The 20,610-nt window shown below is 35.4% G+C and overlaps 1 protein-coding gene across 1 annotated transcript in view; it reads left to right on the top strand.

Annotated features, from left to right (window-relative positions):
* Window positions 1–20,610, top strand: part of LOC114058715 (contactin-associated protein-like 4) — a 196,894-nt gene that overhangs the window by 62,723 nt on the left and 113,561 nt on the right. Inside the window, exon 3 of the mRNA XM_027886292.1 lies at window positions 11,013–11,206. Within this exon, the coding sequence (XP_027742093.1) occupies window positions 11,013–11,206 (194 nt within the window). The remainder of the gene's footprint in view (window positions 1–11,012; window positions 11,207–20,610) is intronic.

A 20,610-nucleotide genomic window follows, 5' to 3' on the forward strand; every position in this document is an offset into this window, starting at 1 on the left:
CCCTATCCCTGCGGGGGGTGGACCCCCTTTTTCTGTGTATATAGCATCTTAACTGTATATAACTGTAATTTGCGTAAATATAGATATATTTTTATATAAGCAGCTTGATTGTGGGTTCTTTAATTTTTATAGTTTCTTTCTCCTTTAACCTAAGGGAAGAAAGAAGGGGGGAAGGGGGCTGCTGTCCTAGCTTTCGGGCATTTGGCAGGGAGCCAAGTCCAAACCGTCACACTATGGAAACTTTTCTACATGACAACTACTATGATTTATTTATTTTTACAAATATATAGCCTGATTCCAGTAGTTCTGCTCTCCATAATGGCTGTCATTACAAGTAAGAAGCTGTGATGCTCTGAAAAGATGGGATCTCAATATGCATAAATACACAATTTTTAGTGTGAGAAAAGCTTTTAAGTTAAACGTTTTATAAATAATGCAGCTTAGTCGTGCATTAGTTATACACCAGTTGTCTTAAAGCTGATGCAAATACTAAATCCCTGAATTTCTCATTTGGCTGCTGAGGTTGGTTGATTTAGTTTCATAAACATTATAATGATATTTTTGAAAATCACAAATGAGGACTAATGTCATTATAATACTCTGAGAGGGGAAAAAAAAAAGAGGAAGAAAAAAAAAAAAAAAGAAATCCAGATTGCTGAAAAATGAAGTTTTGTTCCAGGGATGAAATTTAAGTGGGTGGAACTGCAGTTTTTCTTCATGTTAGGTACCTTAATTAATAAATGTCCTCTAAAGTTGTATGAAACAATAATAAAATTCTGCTAATATTTAAAGCTGTACAACTTATCATTTAAGCATTTAACCAACAGAGATGTTATCTTCTGGTAATCAAGCCAGATGTGATTATATTTGCTGATCATGAAATTTCATTACGCTTGCTGAATTTTATTTTCCCTATGTTATTTTTCCTAGTCATAATACTCATCCTCTCAGGATTTATGCCAACAAAACTGAGTCAGAAGTGAACGCTGTTTCTCCTTGTCTAATTGGAGATGTTCAAATCTCTTCTTACTCGTGAGGGCTTACTTGCAAATTATGTGATGAAGTATTGACATCATAATCCATGAACTGAGAAAAACACAGATATTAAAAAAAATGCACAAAACCAGAAATTTACTCGAAGAGAAACAGTATCTTATTTCTAAGAGTGGGAATACAAAACCATGGAAGGCAAATGGTTGGTCAAATCATGTCTTTCTCAGAGCTCCACGATAAATTTCTGTTATCAACATTTTAACATCCAAATCAGTACAGAAAAGATTATTGGAAACGAAATAGAGTGACTTTAAGAGAATTATATTAACTTTCCAGCTGAGGATCTGGCATAACGTCTCATCTGCAGATACAAATGAATGAAGTGCTGTGTCATGTGACAGATTTTGGCATAAGTGATCTGCGTGCAGGCCCATCACCAGATGGAGTTGGCCAGCATTCCTGTGCTGATAGCTGGAGTAATTTATAGCCACAGTAATGAAAATAAAATAGAGATTTTGCGTTTTAAATATATGCGCTTAGAGTGTTTTTGCTTGGAAACTGCAGGTGTCAATATTTGATCTGTTCGCTTTGCTGTACTGAGCGCACCATGTGTGCAGAAACGGGTGCCAAAGTCAGTGAATCAGCATTTTCCAGGCTGGAACAGGATTTCCAGAAATACAACCATCAGAAATGGAGTTATGGGGGATCGATATCGAAGTAGTGGTAAAAACAACAGGAGCAAACATGTTTGTGTGCTCAGAGTTACTGTCCTGCTCATTTTCTAATAGAGCATACAAACATATCCCTCTGCTAAGTACAACTTAGAGATGATACATCTGGTTATACATTAGAAATGGGTGATAAATTTTGGTGGTATTTAAGATTTAGTTTGATATTATTTTTCACTTTGTTGACATTCTTTTTAGAGTTTACTGATATTGCCGTTTAACACTCTTCAAAGCAGTGTGCAAATGTTCAAGGAAAATACAAAAATATCTGAAACATTCCTCTACCTTTTTTTTGCAGCATAGCTTAAAAAAAAAAATTCCATACCTATGTCAATCTACTCTTAATAAATGCCGGTATTCCCTACTAAAATGTCAGTGGTGGGTTTATATTTTAGGGAGACAGGAACACAAATCATAAATGAATGTCTGGATCAGAGAAATACAATCTGGGTGTTCATATTTTTATGTTTTGGTGTAATTTACATCACTGAAGATTGTAGCTGGAATTAGGAAATTTAATTATTCTTGTGTCACATATACTAAGGTCAACTGATCAACACAGAATATTTCAAGATTGCTTTCTGTTTCTTTTAATTTTGTGACCATAGTCAGTAAAATATTGGAATAGCACATTAACCTGAAGGGAACAGTGCTAAATGCAAAAGAACCTGGTTTAATTTGGTTTCAAATTCTGGTTTTGCCTGGTTGCTTCATATCTGAATGAATGAAAGGAGAAAAAAAAAAAAAAAAAAAAAAGAAAGAAAAATATTGAAATTTCTGCAAGTGAATGAATTGCAGATATTCAAATGCAGAAAATATTTGTCAGTGTAAAAATATTTTTTGGCATGAAAGCTACAGTTAATTTTCACTGACAGCTTTAAACTGCAGGACAGGACCATAACTTTGGGCAAGACCACTGAAAGGAAAACAAGGATAGGTGGTTCAGTGAAAGCAGCTGATATGTAAAGAACACATAAAAAGTTATTAGCCTGAAAAAAGTTGAGTAAGTTTCTCAGACTGTGATAAGCAATGTATTCGAGTTAGCAATATAATTTCTTTTGTTTCATTGTGACAAATATTTGTACAATAAATACATATTTTGCATTTCCACTCTATTTGGTTTTTATTAACTGACATCATATACAAGAAGAAATTGCATCAGTACAGAGTTTTAAATGAGAATGCTGCTTAAACTCAGTGATGTAGAAAGATGGTGGCAATGAGATATTTTTGTTTTCCCCAGGATGTTTTCTGTGCATCACCCACCTACAAAAAAAAGAGCTCCTTAGGTAAATTTACAATGATGAACAAGAAGAAGAAGAAGAGAGAGAGAATAGTAAAGATTGATAGTAGTGAATCAAACTTTACACACAGCAGGATTTACTAATAGAGCATCTTAAACCTGGATAGGCTCAGAGGCTGGAGAAAGAAAAAAGGACAGCCCTATTTCATGAGTACCTTTTCCTAAGTACAAAACAATCTCCCAGATGAAGTCCAGTCTTACTTTCAGCCTTGGATTATTGTCAGAATATGTTCTAAAAAGGAGTATACCTGCTAGCCATGTGAAATCCCTCAATCCTAGTAAGGGAGACAGTTTGCTGATGATCATCAAGTAAAAGTGGATGGTAATAGCCAAGAATGATGTAAATCTTGCAGTGAACTGGCATGGTTCCAAAACGATTTTTCCCAAGAAGTATTACCTGTGATGAACATGAACTTTTTCCCAGTGCAAGTCTGTTGGAAGGGCATTTTTCTAGTACATGTCTCCTGCTGGAGAAAAAAAACACAACACCTTTTCAGGATACTGCAGGAACAGCTCAGGGTGGCTCAGAGTATATTGTACGCAATTATAGCTTCATTACCTATATAAAAATTTTTTGCTCAAACTTGGGCTTTCCAATGCACAGAAAAGATGTTGCATAGTGTAGACCACTTGTTCATAGTGCTTTGTGGCATGCTATAAAAAAAATCTGAACCAAAAGTGGTGGCTTTGAGAGGTCTTTGAATCATTGCCAATAAGTTCTTTTGATAAACTATGTCAGTTTATCAAACTATCTCCCTTGATGTATTTACATAATGATTAATTGAGGATAAAAGTATTCAGAGCCTTCTGAAGATGAAATGTAAAATGGGATTCACTGACTCACTCACTCAGCTTAGTTACTGTTAACAGAGAAGAGAGGGGGTAAAATAAAGTTACCTACTTTGTTCTGACTCTCTGAAGCAAAGTAGATCAAAGTTTGTCATTATTAATACCATTTCCTAGTGCCTTTTTGTTGCACTGATTCAAATCCAAAATGCCTCTGAAACATCTCTTGACATAGTAACTGCTACTTGTCACAAATTATTATTAAACCTAATATTCGTTTTATAATGCGTGTCACAATTTTGAAAGTTAAGTTCCTTATATATTAAATATTCTGACATTTGAAAAAAATAAGTGCAATTGCTCCTTCTCTCCTAAGATTATAACTTTCTTTTTCATCGATATTGAGTTTAAGAAGATCTTAAAATTAAATTAGGTCTTCCTACAAGATTAAGCTTGCTCTTCCTTTGAGGCCGCTGAAGTAGCTGCTAAACCAACCTGCCTTAGAAAATTCTGTCTGACTGAAACATTTATATAGCTCTTTTTCTGTTCTGCCTAACTCAAAATTTGCTGATTTTTTTTTTTTAGTAGTTCTGGTTTCCATTGAGGAAGCTCTGCATGCCTATGCATACCTATGAAATACTGCTCAAAAAAATACGCCTTTACGACATGGATAAGCCAAAAAGTAGCTGTTATTTTTGTACTTATTTCTGGAAATTAATCAGGTAAATTCTTCTCGTTCTTCAGATTTTAAGAGGCAAGAATTCTTCACTCATTTCTTGACCACAAAGGTAACTTATTGCAGCTTTCAGAATTGGATTCCATTTGTGGGACTTTTCAGTCTTTATTCAAACAGTACATCTCAGTATATATTCCTGTGAGTGAGAAGTACTGATATCAGACCCTGATAAATGCCTCTCTTAGTTGTTCCCTCACAATATTTTCTAAAACCTGGCCAAGATCTCTCCTAATAACCCAGAAAACGACGGCCTATCTGCTCAGAAAGGAGGAGTGGTACTGAAGGTCTTCAGAGTTTATATAGTCCAACAAATCTGACCTGCTGTAATACAAGGAGATATCCCCCTTTCCAAAAGGGGAAATCTTTTTTTTTGATTCCTTGAAATACATCTGAGATTTCAATCTCTTACTGAGAACTTAGTTTCTATGCTGAGCTTCGCCCGTCTTCTTTAGTTCACATCATAGGAAGACAAGATTGGAAAACAGCTGAGAATCTGTACATAAAGTTGTATAATACAAGAGTGTTTCTTATTTTTACCAGTTCATCTTAATAGTTAGGACACCTTCAGCTAGTACCTGGTTTCCTAGATACGACTCACATTATTTAAACCATACTAAAATAGATGGGAATGATAGCTTTGGAAAACATTGTAGAGCTCAATCTGTGCTACCTGCACAGACAGAACATCTTACTACAGATCAAAGGCAAAAGATGAAGTAGCTCTCATAAAACGTGGTTGAAAATTACCATGCAGAAATTTTATATATGAAGCAGTGACTGCAGAACTTCTGATCTAGCTGTCCTTCTCTGCCTCTTTCCGTGTTAAAAAAATTATTCTGTGTCCGGCATTTCTTATTCATAGCTCAAGGTCCGTCATCTCTTCTCAGTTTTACTTTCCATGGTTTATCCCTGGTTTCAAATTTTAAGGCTTATGTCCACCTTTTATCACTGAAATAGGACTCAGAACAGCATTACTGTGATGGCTTTTGCATAACCTTTCTGAAAAACTGGCTAAGTTGTGATTTAGACTGATTGGCGTCTTTGGCAATTTAAGTTCTTCCTGATAATTACTTTTCTTGGAGTTTGCTGGGCTTGCAGGTGCGAAATTCTACATGCATGAGCTCTATTTCTTGAATTGCCTTATTTAAGCATAGGAGAACTAAAATCTAAAGAACAAGGGTTTGATTCAAGCAGTACTATTGCTCTAGACACTTTTTTAACGGACCAAGAGGGCTGTTACCTGGTAGAAATGCATCAACACCATCTATCAGACATTGCCCCCCTCTCCCTACCCTTGTCATCAGTCAATAAACTCTTACAGACCAAAACCCTCTAACTGTTTATCTGAGTATAAGCCTACAGTTCTGTAGTTCTCGATTTATGAAAGAGGATGCCTTGGCCTTTCAGCCTCAGAAATGAAATAATTTCACATTTTGGTCCTTTAGGGGGGTTTGAATACTGTGAAACACTTCATTTGACTTTTTAAAGCCTTGGAAGCCTCAGTTGTCAAATATTCGTGTGAAGAAAATCTGCTTTGTAATAAGTAGAGGCAAATTCATCCCTGGTGCAGCTTTATTGACTTGAAATTAAAACCAGCTTCTGTTAAATGATCCACATGGGAAATACACAGTTTGATTAATCAAAAGAGAGCATCCTTTCTTGTGTGTGTTAGTTTTAAACCCAGACTTCTGCTGGTACGCATCGCTTAGAGTTACAGCAATTAAATATGCAAAAAAAATTGACTCAGTTTGAAAGTGGCTTAAATGGTGGTGCTGATATAATGAACTGCCTCTGATGGAGTAGGTGTGAAGGCACTTTATGAGGGTGAACTGCTTTGTGCTTTGCATAACAGCATAGGCAATGGTAGTTACAGAGCAGGAGAAGCAAAAAAGTGGGGTGCTGTTCATGCAAAGCGGAATTCTTCAAATCACTTCCTATTCTGTGTAGTTCAGAGCCTTTATAATGAAGCAAAAGGAGCCTGATAACCACAGAGAGCCAGTTTGAAAAGCTTAAGTATCATGTAATACATTTTCTGCCAGAAAGGTAAAGTTTTATACCTCATATAGCACTCTAAATCCACTGTAGCAATACTCAGGTATTTTCTGTCAAGGATTTGAGTTTTTGGACCTTTTCCTCAGCCATTTTTAGCTTTGTTCCTTTGTAGCTGCTTGCTAATCTTAATGAGTGGGGGTTTTTTGTTTGTTTGGGTTTTTTTTTTTGTTGTTGTTGTTTGGTTTTTTTTTTTTTAATTTTTTTTTTATTTTCATGGTCACCCCAGTCAAACTAAGGAATTACAAAAATGCATGCTCTTAAAACACATATCCTAGCAGACAAGAGCCGGAATAATGAAATAATACCCATTCAGTGTTTTGATGTGTTTATATTCATGGTCATGGGGGAAGGTAGAAGATATTTAACCTCCAGAAGCAAGGAAAATAATATAATAGAATTTAAACTACAGATGAAGTGCATAAGAATGGAAGTCTAGAAATATAGTCTATCTGAAGGAAAGTAGGTTGTCTCCTGTAAATTTAGTGCCAGCATCCAGAACAGCTTACATTCAGCAATCCTCTTTATAGTTTGACAATTGAAGTGACTAACAAATTGTTGACTAAACTAATGAATAGCACCTCCTTGTAAAACTTCTGCTGAAAAGCATTTTGCCTGGGGGGGAGGGTGTGAGAAAACTCCCAATATATTGCCACTTAAATGACTTGAAAATAAACATTATAATGTTGTAGAAACAGAGATCAAGAATAATATAAATTTATAGGCAAAATTTGAAAAAAAAAAACAACAAAAGATGCATGATTGCTTTGGTTTTAAATCTAATCAATTTTAATGTGTTATAAATATCAAAACACTAGGAAATTTTTTCATCATTTAATAATCAGTTTATTTATGAATATCACATAAAATGAAAGAGTACAAGGTTGCTAAGTGCATTCAGCAAAAAAGTGTACTTTAAAGAGAATTACACTGCATGTGTAGAAATATGTTTTACAAGCATTGGTATTTAAAAATTAAGATAGGAATAATAAATGAAAAAATTTTTTGTATTAGCTGTGTGTTCAAGTCAGCATGTTCTTCATAAAAAGTAATTCTGCAGTATTTTTGGTTTTAAATAGGAATCAAGCATGAAACTTGCATGCTTTGCCAGTTTGATTGTGATTTTTTGGTATGGTGCATTCAAATAACCTCAATATTGGCAAGAAACACTGGAAAATAAAGAGGGTTAAACACCTATTGAGACAAAGTTTAAAAAAAGAAAACAACTCTAGATACATGTTGTCTCCCCTAGGAAAATTATTTTTCTGATTTGCTGTTAATTCACAGCAAAAGATATTTTATTAGTAACTGTTAGAACATACATTCGATAATTGAAGAAAATGTGTGCTGTACATAAATGACACAAAAAGAAAAGAGTTAAAGTGAAGAACTCAAAGTCAATTATTCGGTAAGTGTAGGGATGACAAAATTAGGCTCCTGTAAATCTTAGTGTAATCTCTGTGTGTTCATGCGTTTTGGCAAAGTCTTGATGGACATACATACAAGTATGTTGTACTCTGGATTTACTTACATCCCCACAGAGTCTCTTTAGGAACTTTCCAGATCTCCCCAGAAACACCCCCCGCCATGCAGCATAAACATCTGGCAAACCTTTCTGGTTTTCAATAAGGTCCTTTTGACGTCTGCTGTGCAGCCAGCTCCTGTGGAGCAGCGTGCCCAGATGCCAGCCACAGTAAAAAGTGACTGCAGTCTGGTACACTCATCAGTCTTGCTGCAAGGGCAGGACACGCTGTAAAACAGATGATAAAGCGCTGGGTGGGGAGCTAACATGCTCTGCTAGTGCTTCCCGCAGGACTGGGCACATATTTCATCTCTGGGGTGGTGCAGTGGCAGCGATGTGCTGGGAGGAGAGCTGGCTGCTGGACAGTCAGGCGGGAGAGCTCCCGAGGAGGAGCCTTTGACAGATGAAAGCATCGTGTGAACCAGTGTTTCAGAGCTTCAGCAAACATGTTGCAGCTTCTGAGTGGTGGTCAGGGCTGTGGATTCACTTTGTTGCAGGCATCGTGCTGCTTTTGCTCCGTGGCTATTCCGTGTGGGTCTTCTGTTGCACTGATCACTGGAGTGCTGACACGTGGCATCTGGACTGCATCTTTACTGTAATCTCTCAAATCAGCTAGCAGTATCTGGCATTAGAACACTGTGTATCTGTGTTCCTTTCTCTTCTTTCTATGGAATGTAGTGCAGCGTGCTGTGGCCTGCCTGATGGTGTGCTCGCCAAAACTTCTGGAAAACGCAGTACTAAAGACAGGACTATCTCCCTCAGGCTGGCAGCAAGAAGTGCTGCCATAAAAGACTGCTTTTCAGACATTTTCTACTTACATCTTTATTTACATCCTTATAACTTCTATCACTCCACTCTGAATGAAGTTCTGCAGTCACCGAGTGAAAACGCTTTTTGGCAGAAGGGATTTAAAAACCATGTGCTTGGCTCAACCTGCCAGAGCACTCCTCTTGACTAGAATACAACCCTGCCTTTCAAGTGGAAAGTTCAAAATTGTCACCGAGCTTGCCCCAGCGACATAGCACTCCGAGGAGGCTTTGGGTACCACGGCACTGCAGGGTGATGCTGTGTCTGCAAGTGTTGGTGCGCGAAGTAAGGACTGGGTAGCTGAGCTGGGCTGGCCTTACGTGGCGTGTGCCACAGGTACAGCACATGCTGTGAGTGTGAACTGCCCTGCTCCTGGGTGCAAAGTTCCTTGTTTAACCTCCCGTACTGTCTGTTCACAAAGTTTTCCTGTTTGATGCTGCCACTCCACTCTGCACAGGCGCTAAAAGACGAAATGAAGCTGTCCTAAAGATAAGGGCTTCGGAGTCTGCAAGGGAGCAGTCGAGGTACAGCCACTGAAATCACACATTTACAGAGGATTCTAAATCCTGATTTAGATACAGAGGAAGAAAATATTTAAAAATCTACACCATATTTAACTCCACCCGTAGTTTTAATTCTATTATGCTTTAATTAGCTCATAAATGGATTTCCTTCATTATTTTCACTTACTTTGCCCTGTAGAATGAACCCCACTTTCTGTGGTTTATGAACACCCACGTGATTTCCCAGTATCCTATATTTAAATGGCAGGTTTACATCCCTAAGTAAAAATTCTTTTTTCTTTTCTATTCTTTTATTTTTCCTAGAGTAGATAATGTTAAAAACTTGGCTCAAGACTCTGAGGAGAATTAAACCATATGTGTTATTTTACTTGTGAATTTCTCTACATCTTGAAACCTATTGAAGCGTAAGATTGGATTGCAGCTATTTCTGCATTAAACAGTGTTTAGTGATTGTTGTGGGAACTAGATATATCTTTTCTTGTTCTGTGTATGCGTGCTTTAAGAACTTTTCAAGGTGCCTCTTGTGTTTATCTGTGTTAGATCTAAATCTGTACTTACGAAATGGTGCTTTTATAATTTCTGTCACACTGTTCTCTAATAAAACTCACCAGATGTGTCTAAATACTTGCAGATTTTGCAAAGCAGTTTCATAAGCCAACATTTTTTTTCTCATGAGATTGTTTGAGACCTACCATCCCCTCTGCCACCCAGCTTTACAGATAAGCTAGTAGCATGATCTGAATAAATAAAAGCAAACAAAAGAAGACATGGGAACACTGAATTGATATGATGTCTTTCTTCCTTTCAGCATGTCTTTCTGATTAGTTAAAATACTGGAGGAGTGTAGCTCTTATGTTCTGAGTGAAATATTATGTTTGCAAAGGGCTGTGAAACTTCATGTTTGTACCTCATACTGTCTTACTGTTTTGCTTGCAAATTTCTTGGTCATTTTCAGAGGCACGTGCAAATTTTTCATCCAACTGGTCTTTATTTCTTCATATGCAAGTCTGTATATCCAGGCCTTGCTGAACAGAATCATGCAGCATCACTCAGGGCAGACAGGGCCTTGGGAGATCTTCTAGTCTGTGTAAAGTACAATTGAGATGCATGAAATAAAAAGACAAAATTCAGAATTTTTGACTTGAAGAGTCTAACTGGTTAAAAATTACTGTGTAAAATTACTCATTACAGAATTTAGAGAGAGAAAAAAAAAGGATGTGAATGAATTCACAATGGTCTCACTTGTTGCATTTGGTTACAAATATCAAGTAATCTGTATAAAGTTTTATAATACTTGCAAAATAACACCAGTACAGTTTTGGTGCAACCATATCTTGAATTACAATCATAGAATCGTAGAATAGTTTGAGTTGGAAAGGACCTTTAAAGATCATCCAGTTTCAAACCACTACCTTGGACAAGGACATCTTCCATTAGGTTGGGTTGCTCAAATAAACTAATTTATTTCTGCAAGTTTCGTGTTATATACACGTATATATACAAGTTCTGTGTTAAAATCCTTATTTTTAGGAATACATTTCACTCCTTTTCATTTCTTTTTAAGGTGCTGGTGGCTGGTCTCCACTTGTGTCCAATAAATACCAATGGCTTCAGATTGATCTCGGTGAAAGAACTGAAATTACCGCTGTTGCTACTCAAGGTGGCTACGGGAGCTCAGACTGGGTGACGAGTTACCTTCTGATGTTCAGTGACAGTGGGCGGAACTGGAAGCAGTATCGCCAGGAAGAAAGCATCTGGGTATGTTCTTTCAGTAATGAGAATTAAGTACGTTGTTGAAAATCTAAGCAAGGCAGGGGGATATGAAGAGCTGCACCTGAAGTAATTTAGGCTTTAAAGGATGAAAGGCTGTAAAAAGCAAACAAACATCAAAAATCTAGGCATAGCAATGCTCCATTCAGATAGAAGGAGTTATTTTGAGGACTGAAAATGTACTACAAAGTCTCTTTTGTCTTGCTGTTTATGGCAAAGTTCTTTTTCCAGAAGTGTTGATCACATTGCATGAAACTTGGCTTTTTAATTAGGGGAAGGAGACCAAAACAAATATAAACACTTGCTTTATTTTTCCTGGAACATTAAATCCAATTGTAAGAATGAAATGAAACAACACAAAGAAATCAAAATCTTAATCTAGCAAATACCAGTTTATTTAAAAAAAAAATCAAGCAATATTTAATTTACGTCATCAAATTCAGATCCTAGTTTCTGATTCTTGAATACATTTATCTCTGATTATCTTCATAGCTATAATAATAATTAATAAGCCTGGCAAAGCTCATCATCTATTTGAGTGAATTTTAATGAAAACAAAGGTTAAACTATACCAGAGGGATGATATCCAAAATCCACATGAAAAAGTGGACTACATGGTTGTATGTGCGTTGATCCTGAATGATTAGCAGCTTGGACTAAAGAAAGAGCATTGGAACTTTTAGTATGTTATTTTATCTTTTCAAGTTAATTCTGTTCTTTTGCCCATATGTAGAGCTGATTAATTCCTAAATTTTTCTAAGCCTTAGACTTCAGTCATTTCTTGCTGCAGTTAAACATTATGTTAATATGTATTTCATTTTATGCATTTTAATTTTGTTGACTTTTAATTCAAAATGTTCTAGTCACTCTTATTGTCAAAACCCATCTATGGTATAATGAGATTATCCACTCTTTTATTTGTTGCATAATTATCCTTCTTTTTGAATTTGCTACATACTTCTGCTTCAGATTGTGTTTTCATAACAAAGAGAAATAAATGAGTTTCTAATCCATATGGTTGTGGGGAATGAGAAAAGTAAATCAATCTTCCAAATGATAAATGAGCATAAGCTGCTACAATATTGTCTTTGCTCATCTTAAAACAGACTGATAATACATATCTGAGAGGTAGAGCAGCTTCATCTCTTCAGAGAGGGTTCTTTTGAAATCGCATATTGGTATTGCAAACAGTGATGTAGATAGTTATTTCGTGAATATTGCCACCAGTAAAATACCAAATACAAGTTCTGAAAAAAAAAGTTAAATGCTGATGCAGACACTGGATAAGGAAGTTGTTAGATCTGTAGAGGGGAAGAGCAGAGCTTCAATCCCATTATCTGAAATTTAATAAAAAATGATTATTTCAATGATTGCAATGCAGATTGAAGGCATGGCTTGCAGGCAGTGATGCATAATTCAAGGATGGAAACCATCAAATTCAGGGATGGTCTATTGATCTTTTATATGTATCTTTATTTAGGAGTTCTGCTTCTGGGGAAATAAATTTTCTCTTTTCTAAACCAATTCATAGACATAGTCTTGGAGTGAAACTCTTAAATCTCTATTTATTTTATAGATTTCCTCTGACTGCTATCTCTGTAAGCTGCCTTTGTAAATGAAGGGCTCATTTTCATTACAGGCAAGAACGTCCCACATTTTATGATACTTGCTGCATTACTGTGTTGTTTCTATCCTGTTTTTAATGGAGTCATTGCCCTGTTACAAGACTGCTCAGAACAAGTAGCGGTTTTGGTTGGTTTTTGATTTTTTTTTAAACTACTTTATATTAGAAGGAGGGACAAAGTCTAGTTTTGAGGGCCGTGTATTGAAATCTTCACTAGGTAAGGATTTTCACCCTGTAACCATTCTTTCTAGACTTCAGTAGGAAAGATACTTCTATAGTCTGCAAATTCACAGCTCCTTACTTTTTTGTTTTTCCTTTCAGATGTTAGCTGAATTGTCTTTGTGTCCTTATGGTTCATCTTAAGGTTCTGAAGCTCCTGCCATCATATACAGCTATAAAAGTTTTTTCATTCACTGTAAAAACTGAGGTGAAAGAGGGCTATCTAGACTTCTACAGATGATCTAGTTAAAAAAAACCCTCTCTTTATAGTCAGTGGAAAGGGCATTGTTTTCTCTGAGACTGGTTCCTTTGACCTTAGGTGTCTCTGTTAGTTTGAAATGAACCATGTAGAACTGTAGAACCCATAAAATGCTTCACTGCCTGTTGGTGCTGAATTTGGTTGGAGATACTCTCAAGTTAGGTGAGATTAACCTCTCTCCCCTCTAAATATGATTTGTTTCCACTTCTCTGTATATTGGGAACTGGTTTAGAAGGAATCATGGTGACTGTAGTCTTTACTCATGCAATACATCTTGGTCTTATTCTTCTATTGTCAGTGTACTGGTGACTTAAATGAGTGCCTGATTTGCTACCTCATAACTGTTTGGAGTTTATCTTTTATGTAGATTTTATTTATTGATTAATATCCTTTAATTACCAAATAAATTTGGAAAGACTAACCCCATTACACCTATTTCCTAGAGCAGCTGTCACTGTAGGGTAAGTATTGTTAAATGAAGTTAGGTATAGGTTTTACAACAGTGGTTTTTCTTATTTCATCAACACATTTTGTTGAAAGGAAAAGATTTCTGTCGAAAATTATGTACTTTACCACTAGTAAAAACTATTCCATTTGAGAATTATATGTTGACCAGAACTGTACCAACTCTTAGAAGATGTAAATACTGACCCTAGTAAGCGTTGCCTGAAAAATGTTACAACATATATCAAAAACAGTGCAGAAAATAATTAAGAGTTAACTTTTAAAAGTCAGTAATAGTCATATCAGTGAGGACAGAAATCTTTTCCTTTGATAATGATTGATTCAATCTTGGAAAGAAATCAATTCAAGTCAATTTTAGATTTTCTTTAATTTTGCAAAAAATAATATAAAAGTGCTTGAACAAGGGATGTTTTGTCCATTTATGTTCTTCACTCTACTTTTTTTTTTTTTTTTTTATTTTCTCTTACTTAGGATGCAGTTTCAGACACAGTGAAGCCCAAATTCCCCAGTCCATTCTTTTTTTTGCTCAGCTCTTTTTCTTACCTCTTCCATTTTATTCTTGTATATTACGTCACTAGATTCTTTTCCTCTGGAAATGATAACTCTTTTGCCTTCTCTTCTTTCAGACTGCAGGAGGTATGCAGGAAAATATCAAAAAAAGTGTACACAGCTTAAATTTTAGTCAAGAATTGCTAAGAAACTTTTTAAGCCTTTAAATATTACCTTTAACAGAGGTGCTGCTTCATTCTTCCTAGTAATTCATATTCTAGATATCATCATCTGTATTTTATCTGTGAAGAACCTCATATTGTAATTGATGTTTGTCTGTTTGGGTCTATGTTTATTAATCCTTTTAACTGGGGTAGTTTCCTGTTTTAGCTACATTTGTAGTTTTGTATCACAAAAGTTTTATGTTATGTACTCTGTCCTTAACATCACTAATTGCTCTCCTCTTAAAAGGCGGGTAGTAAGGTAACAGAGATTGTATTCTGTGTCATTTTAAAAAGGAGGAGTTAAGAGGGGAAAGAAGGAGAGCAATTCACAGCTTGAACAACAAGTTTTCCATGGCTAATAAGTGAAAGTCTGAGTGGTCTAGCTTATGGAGAAATGCATCATGATGGTATTCATTAGGAGGAGGTTTGGAGAAGAAAAGAAGTGCAGTTTTTCTGATTCAGTGCTGAGCGTTTCTTCTCTGATACAGCTAGGAAAATATACTTTAGTTCAGCCTTCAGTTTTCTGGGTTTTGGTTTTATTGTGGTTTGTCCTGCAAGAATGATTATTTGTCCATTCCACAACTGGAATCAAGTTTTCAGTTTCATTTGTTTTGAACCTTCTTTTTAAAATTTATATCTAAAGCAGAGAAATTAAAACTAATATTTGCACAAAATTGTATAAAATTTGGGAAAATTATGACCATTTTTTTAACTTCTCTTTTAAAAGGCAAGTTTCTTTGTCTCTGTATTTTCTTACATGTATTTGAGTTAAGAGGTCTATTTTCTGTTTTATTTAACTCAGCTGAAGTTAAAGCTGGAAATTTGTTTTGTCATAGGTTCCTCAGTCCTGTGACTTTACATAGTAGTTTTACTCCAAGTAACTATTCTAATAGTGTGTAATATAATTACATGTATTTGAAGGATTTGTTTTGGATGCATTGCTACTCATACTCACAGCTCCCTTTTTAAAGGATTTGGCACATCAGAGTTTGTTGGAAACTTCCCATGATGTAAAATAACTCACAATTATGGAAATTTACAGGTCTTTCTGTAACATCCTCGAAGAGGAAATCATCACAGAGTTTGTCAGATTGAATAGTTTATGTGTAAAAACTCCAAAGCTCACCAGTAGGTTAAAAGTGACTCAAAATATATATTTGCAGCTTCAATTTTTAAAATCTTCCCTGTAAAGGACAGCAAAATAAAAGACAAGCAAGCTGTGCATTAATTTATCGCATACAGTAAAAATTCTCTGTGTTTAAAAATAAATAAATTTAAAAATGACTGTGTATCTCAGTCTTGAAAATATAACATTAGCGTCAGAAAGTTTTGGTTCAGAAATACTCACTCTATTTCAAAATAATTTCTCAAAAAAAACAGTAGGAAGAGTCATGGCATGGCTATTGTCTAAACCTTAGATGTACAAATCTAATACACAAAACCAAGAGTCACTGACTAGAAGGGTGGGAATCAGGAAAACAGTAGTGAAAAAATGGGGATTATCAAAATCCATCTGGTGATATTGAATTATCTTAAACACAAATCTAAAATCCCATCTGAGATAAGAAAGACAAGGTTTACTGAAAAAAGGTTGGATACTGAAGCATTTCTTGAATGCAGAAGTCTGAAATATTTGCTTGCTTTATTATTTAACTTGATGTGAGGAGGAGAATACAGACAGGTGAAGAATTATTAACTAATAATTTGTTCAATTAATGTTGGAATTTTCCTGTTGGCATGTGATTTACACAAATGAATTTGTCATTTTCAAATTATTTTTAGAATGGTATTTTTATGAATAGTTCATGATTTTTATTCAGCTTGCTATAATAATCAGGGACATATCCTGCTCTGTTTTCAGTATGTACACAGATCTCAACAATATGCTGAAATTCCCTAACTAAGCAACCAAAAGTGTTCAGATCAGAGTTTTCTGAGTAAATGATCGGAATAATGAATTTGCAATTAATTTTTCAGAAGAATTCTCTGCTAATTCCATTACACTATTATGAATGTAGTCACAGTACTCCATGAACTAGTAAATTTTGGTAGGGAAAATAATTGAGATATGAAAATGGTTAAATAATTTTAAAAAGGATTGTGAGTTATCAGTTTTAACATCTTCTCAGTTCTAAGGGAAATTAAATTCAAACCTTTCAGTACTGTCAGTGTCCTGGATATTTCTAGTATCATATGATGTCTTGTCCTTCCTCTTTAGTTCTAGAGCAGATGCTTATCTTTTTTAATTGTCAGAAATAGTACTTTGAGCAACAATTTCAAAACCATTTGCTTGCCATGTAAAATGCTACAGAATGAAAAAACAAGACCTTGCAATGGAAACAGTACTTTCTTGTATGAGTGTGTGTGCATCCACACCCACAAATTCAGGGATATTCCAGTGTGGAAAACTGACTGATACAGATTCTAACAAAGAGAATTTGCATGTGAATAAATCTTATCTGTCTCTATAATTGAGGAAAATGTGGGTAGGTGTTGCCACAGCATCATTTAGGCAGGAAAAGCCCTCTGAGGTCATGGGGTCCCAACCATTAACCCAGCGCTGACACCTTCACCACTGAGCAATGCCTGCAAGTGCCACCTGGATGTGTTTTAGACACTTCCAGGTATAGTGACTGGGAAACCTGTTCCAAGTGCTTTCAGTGAAGAATTTTTTCTCCTAATATCCAGTTTAAGTCCCCTCTGGTGCAGCTTGAGGCCTTTTCCTCTTGTCCTGACAAAAGGGGGCTCTTGAGGCTCAGTGAGTGGAGAAAAATCTTGGGGAACGCAGGAAGAGGCAGAATAAAAAAATAAAGGAGGAAAATACTCTAAATTGGGGTAAAAGGAGCTGGAAGGGAAGAATGAAAAATGAAGAAAATCAGAGGCACAGGGAGCCTCAGATGGAATAATACAGGCATGGGTCTACGGCGCAGAACATTTTGGGAAACCGTTTGCATGTGTAAGCTTCCATTTATGATGAGGACATTTTGATGGTTGTTTAGAACATTAAACTTCTGAACTTAATTTCTAAGCTTTTGGAATTATGTATCCACTTCTGTATAAAAAGCACTCTGACCATGTTGCTATTTTTAGACAGTTAAATGGCAATCTAATAAGGCTAATTTAGCAGTCACAATGATTAATGTTCTGTATAAAATAACTTACAGTAGGTGAACAGATGAATGCATGCATCAAGGTTAACCTGTCCCAGAATATTTAATATAAGCTAAAAGGAAGGGATAGAGGATTGAAACATCAGCAAAAAATGCAGTGATATAAGTAAAACCTGTATTAATTGTATGGGTAAGCATTAAATGAATTATTAATGTCAAAACAGGTGCAATATCTATTATCACTGCAGGTCTTTTGGCAGACCATGTGTGGGAAAAAGAAGTTACAAATGCACACACAGAGTTAAAGAAAAGCATATTTAGCTAAAGACAGCAAGGTGCCTTGAAAATACATAAGTCCAGCAGCATGCAGCAGTAAATATTCCTTGTAATTAGACAGTCAGAGGTTATCTTAAATGTATGCAGCAGTCATTAAATTAATAGGGGCTTTGGGAAACAAATGTAAATATGTTGGGATGATACTTTGTTATTTTAAACACTGGTGCAAGTCAACTAATTAGATTATACTAGAGATGGTTTCTGCGGCTGGTCCTGATCAGAACTGTTTTTTTTCTGACTGTTTCCTGCTGCATCATAAGCAAGAGAAAAGCAACTGCAAGATTCTCTATTTGTGGAAACCACAGGTAGCCAGTTCATTGCTTCTGCCTTTCTCTGCATGTCTAGTTAGTGAGTTTGTGCTATGAAAACCCGAGAATGACGAATATGCAGGCTTCTAACATGCAGAAATCTTGCAAATGGCAGTGCTTTTACCTTGGGTTGTTTTTGTAAAATATCAATAGTGCTTTTTTTATGAAGGTAATTATTTTCTTTAGACCTCTGTTTATCTGTACTCTACTATGCCATTTTTCCATAAAAATAATTCACTATGATAGATGGTAAATTGTTCTGTATTGTTTCTACATGCTGGTTGTCTTAAAATCAATAACATTGTAATATCCACTGAGTGAAAAATGCCATAGAAAGTATTGGAACTAGGAAAAAACAAAATTATTTCTTTGCCTCTCAAGTACTGGCTGATCTAGAGTGATATGACACTGATCATATCATTCTTATTCTAATATGAGAGGCTTGTGCTTGAGCACATATGCCTGCTTGAAAATTAATCATGATGAATGGGAAAAACTGTGGCACAGAGAGGAAAATAGTGTCCCTATTTTCTGAAACAAGCAGATTGTGAGCTCGAGAGAATCAAACTGTCTCTGAAGAAAACATTTCATCTGTATAATCAGAATAGGGTGTAATCAGTTTGCTTGAGGCCTACTGAGCAGGTAAGTAATAGCAGACCCCACATTCAGCTTCTCTCTATTTACCCCAAGCCATTCCCTTAAATGTAACAGAATTACTTTCAGAAATTGACTTCAGACTTCATTTGGAAGGATCTCTCTGTCATACATGTATTTGCTTTATGTCTGGTGTAATTCCTGAGGTTTCAAAGTGACTGAAGTGAAAGTACTGAATTTTTATAAAAATTGTAGCCAATGAACTTCAGAGAGAACTTCAAATTCATATTGAATATATAATATTTTAACCTTGGTATTGAGGTAGGGATGCTATTTTAGTATATTAGTCTATAGTATATTAGTTATTGTAGTAGTATTTTATGTTTACAGCATAGTCATATTTGTATCATTTTGACATTTCCTTCTTAGAGACTTTAAATTACTCCTTAGAAGTAGTAATTTGGAGATCTAAGTGGTTTGCAGTGGTTGGTGTGGTGTGGGTTTTTTTGTTTGTTCAGTTTGGTTTTGTTGTTGTTTTGGTTGGGGATTTTGCTGGTTTTGATTGTGTGTTTCTTTTTTTTTTTTTTAAATTTTATTTCATTTTCCTTTGGCCTTATTATTTTATGTTCTCTTTTTGTCCTGGTTCATGTACCACACTACTGAAGAACTAAAATCTACCATGGCCAGTCATTCAGCAGAAACTGAGAAAAACCTCTACCTCACCATTTGTTTATGTGGTTAAGTTTGTACTTAGTGGCTTCTGAATGCTGTTGGAATGCAGAGACTTTCTGGGGAAAAAATTAGAATCTATTTTCAAAGTACTTGTCTTAATGGTCAAATATAGATTAAATATGGGATGAGTCACAGAAAGGTTGGGATTGGAAAGGGGCCTTTAGAGATCACTGGCATCCTTTGCCAGATTTAATTCCAAATGGACCTTAGCCTTCCTTGTCCCATCACTGCATACTCTGGCAATGGAATCTCTATGTTTAAGACAGAAGTTAGATACAAAAGAAGAATGTTTTTGAGATTATGTACAAAATTTTTTGAGGTTATGTATAAGATTTCTGTTCAGTTTTCATACCTCTTCCTAAAAATGTCTTGTTTTATCAACATCACCTTCAGTTGATACTGATCTGCCCAGCAACTTGGTAGAAACTCCACTGAGTACATTTTTTAGTTGGCTGAGATTCCATGTGGTGATTCCATCGTGTCTTCACAGCCTTGCTAATGTCATAGAATTTTCTAAAGTTTTATGAAATTGTGCTTTATATATTTTTGATTCCTCAGTGGCAATTTGAATCATGTAAGGACAAACAAGATTAGTCATCTATATATCAATACGGTGTACTTACTAGTCTTTGTATTTTATGACCTTTTGTAAATCAAAATTAATGTTATTTCTCTAGTGGACATGTATTTTAATCTTAGCAACATGCATTTCCATGTTGAATAAGGAATTAATTGACTGGTGCTTAACCCATTTAAATCTACATATTCTCTTGCCAGAGAGTGGCATTTGCTACCACCTGTTTTAAAGGTCATAGGTAAGTAGGTTTAAATGGAATTTATTGCATATTTCGTCCCTTCTGTAAAACTTGCTAGATTTAAGCTGCAAAAAGAATATTTCAGTGTATTTTAAACAAGCAATTCAGCAATTGTAGCAACACTACTCATACCCAGTAAAGATTTCTGTGTGATCAGTTCTATACTTTGAAAATTCAAGGAATAGCTTATTCTTTCTGACTTCTTAAATTGTCTTAT

This window comes from Empidonax traillii, unplaced genomic scaffold (assembly GCF_003031625.1).
Source record: "Empidonax traillii isolate 1590-97213 ecotype Southwest subspecies unplaced genomic scaffold, ASM303162v1 scaffold184:size927826, whole genome shotgun sequence".
In the NCBI taxonomy this organism is placed as follows: Eukaryota; Metazoa; Chordata; class Aves; order Passeriformes; family Tyrannidae; genus Empidonax; species Empidonax traillii.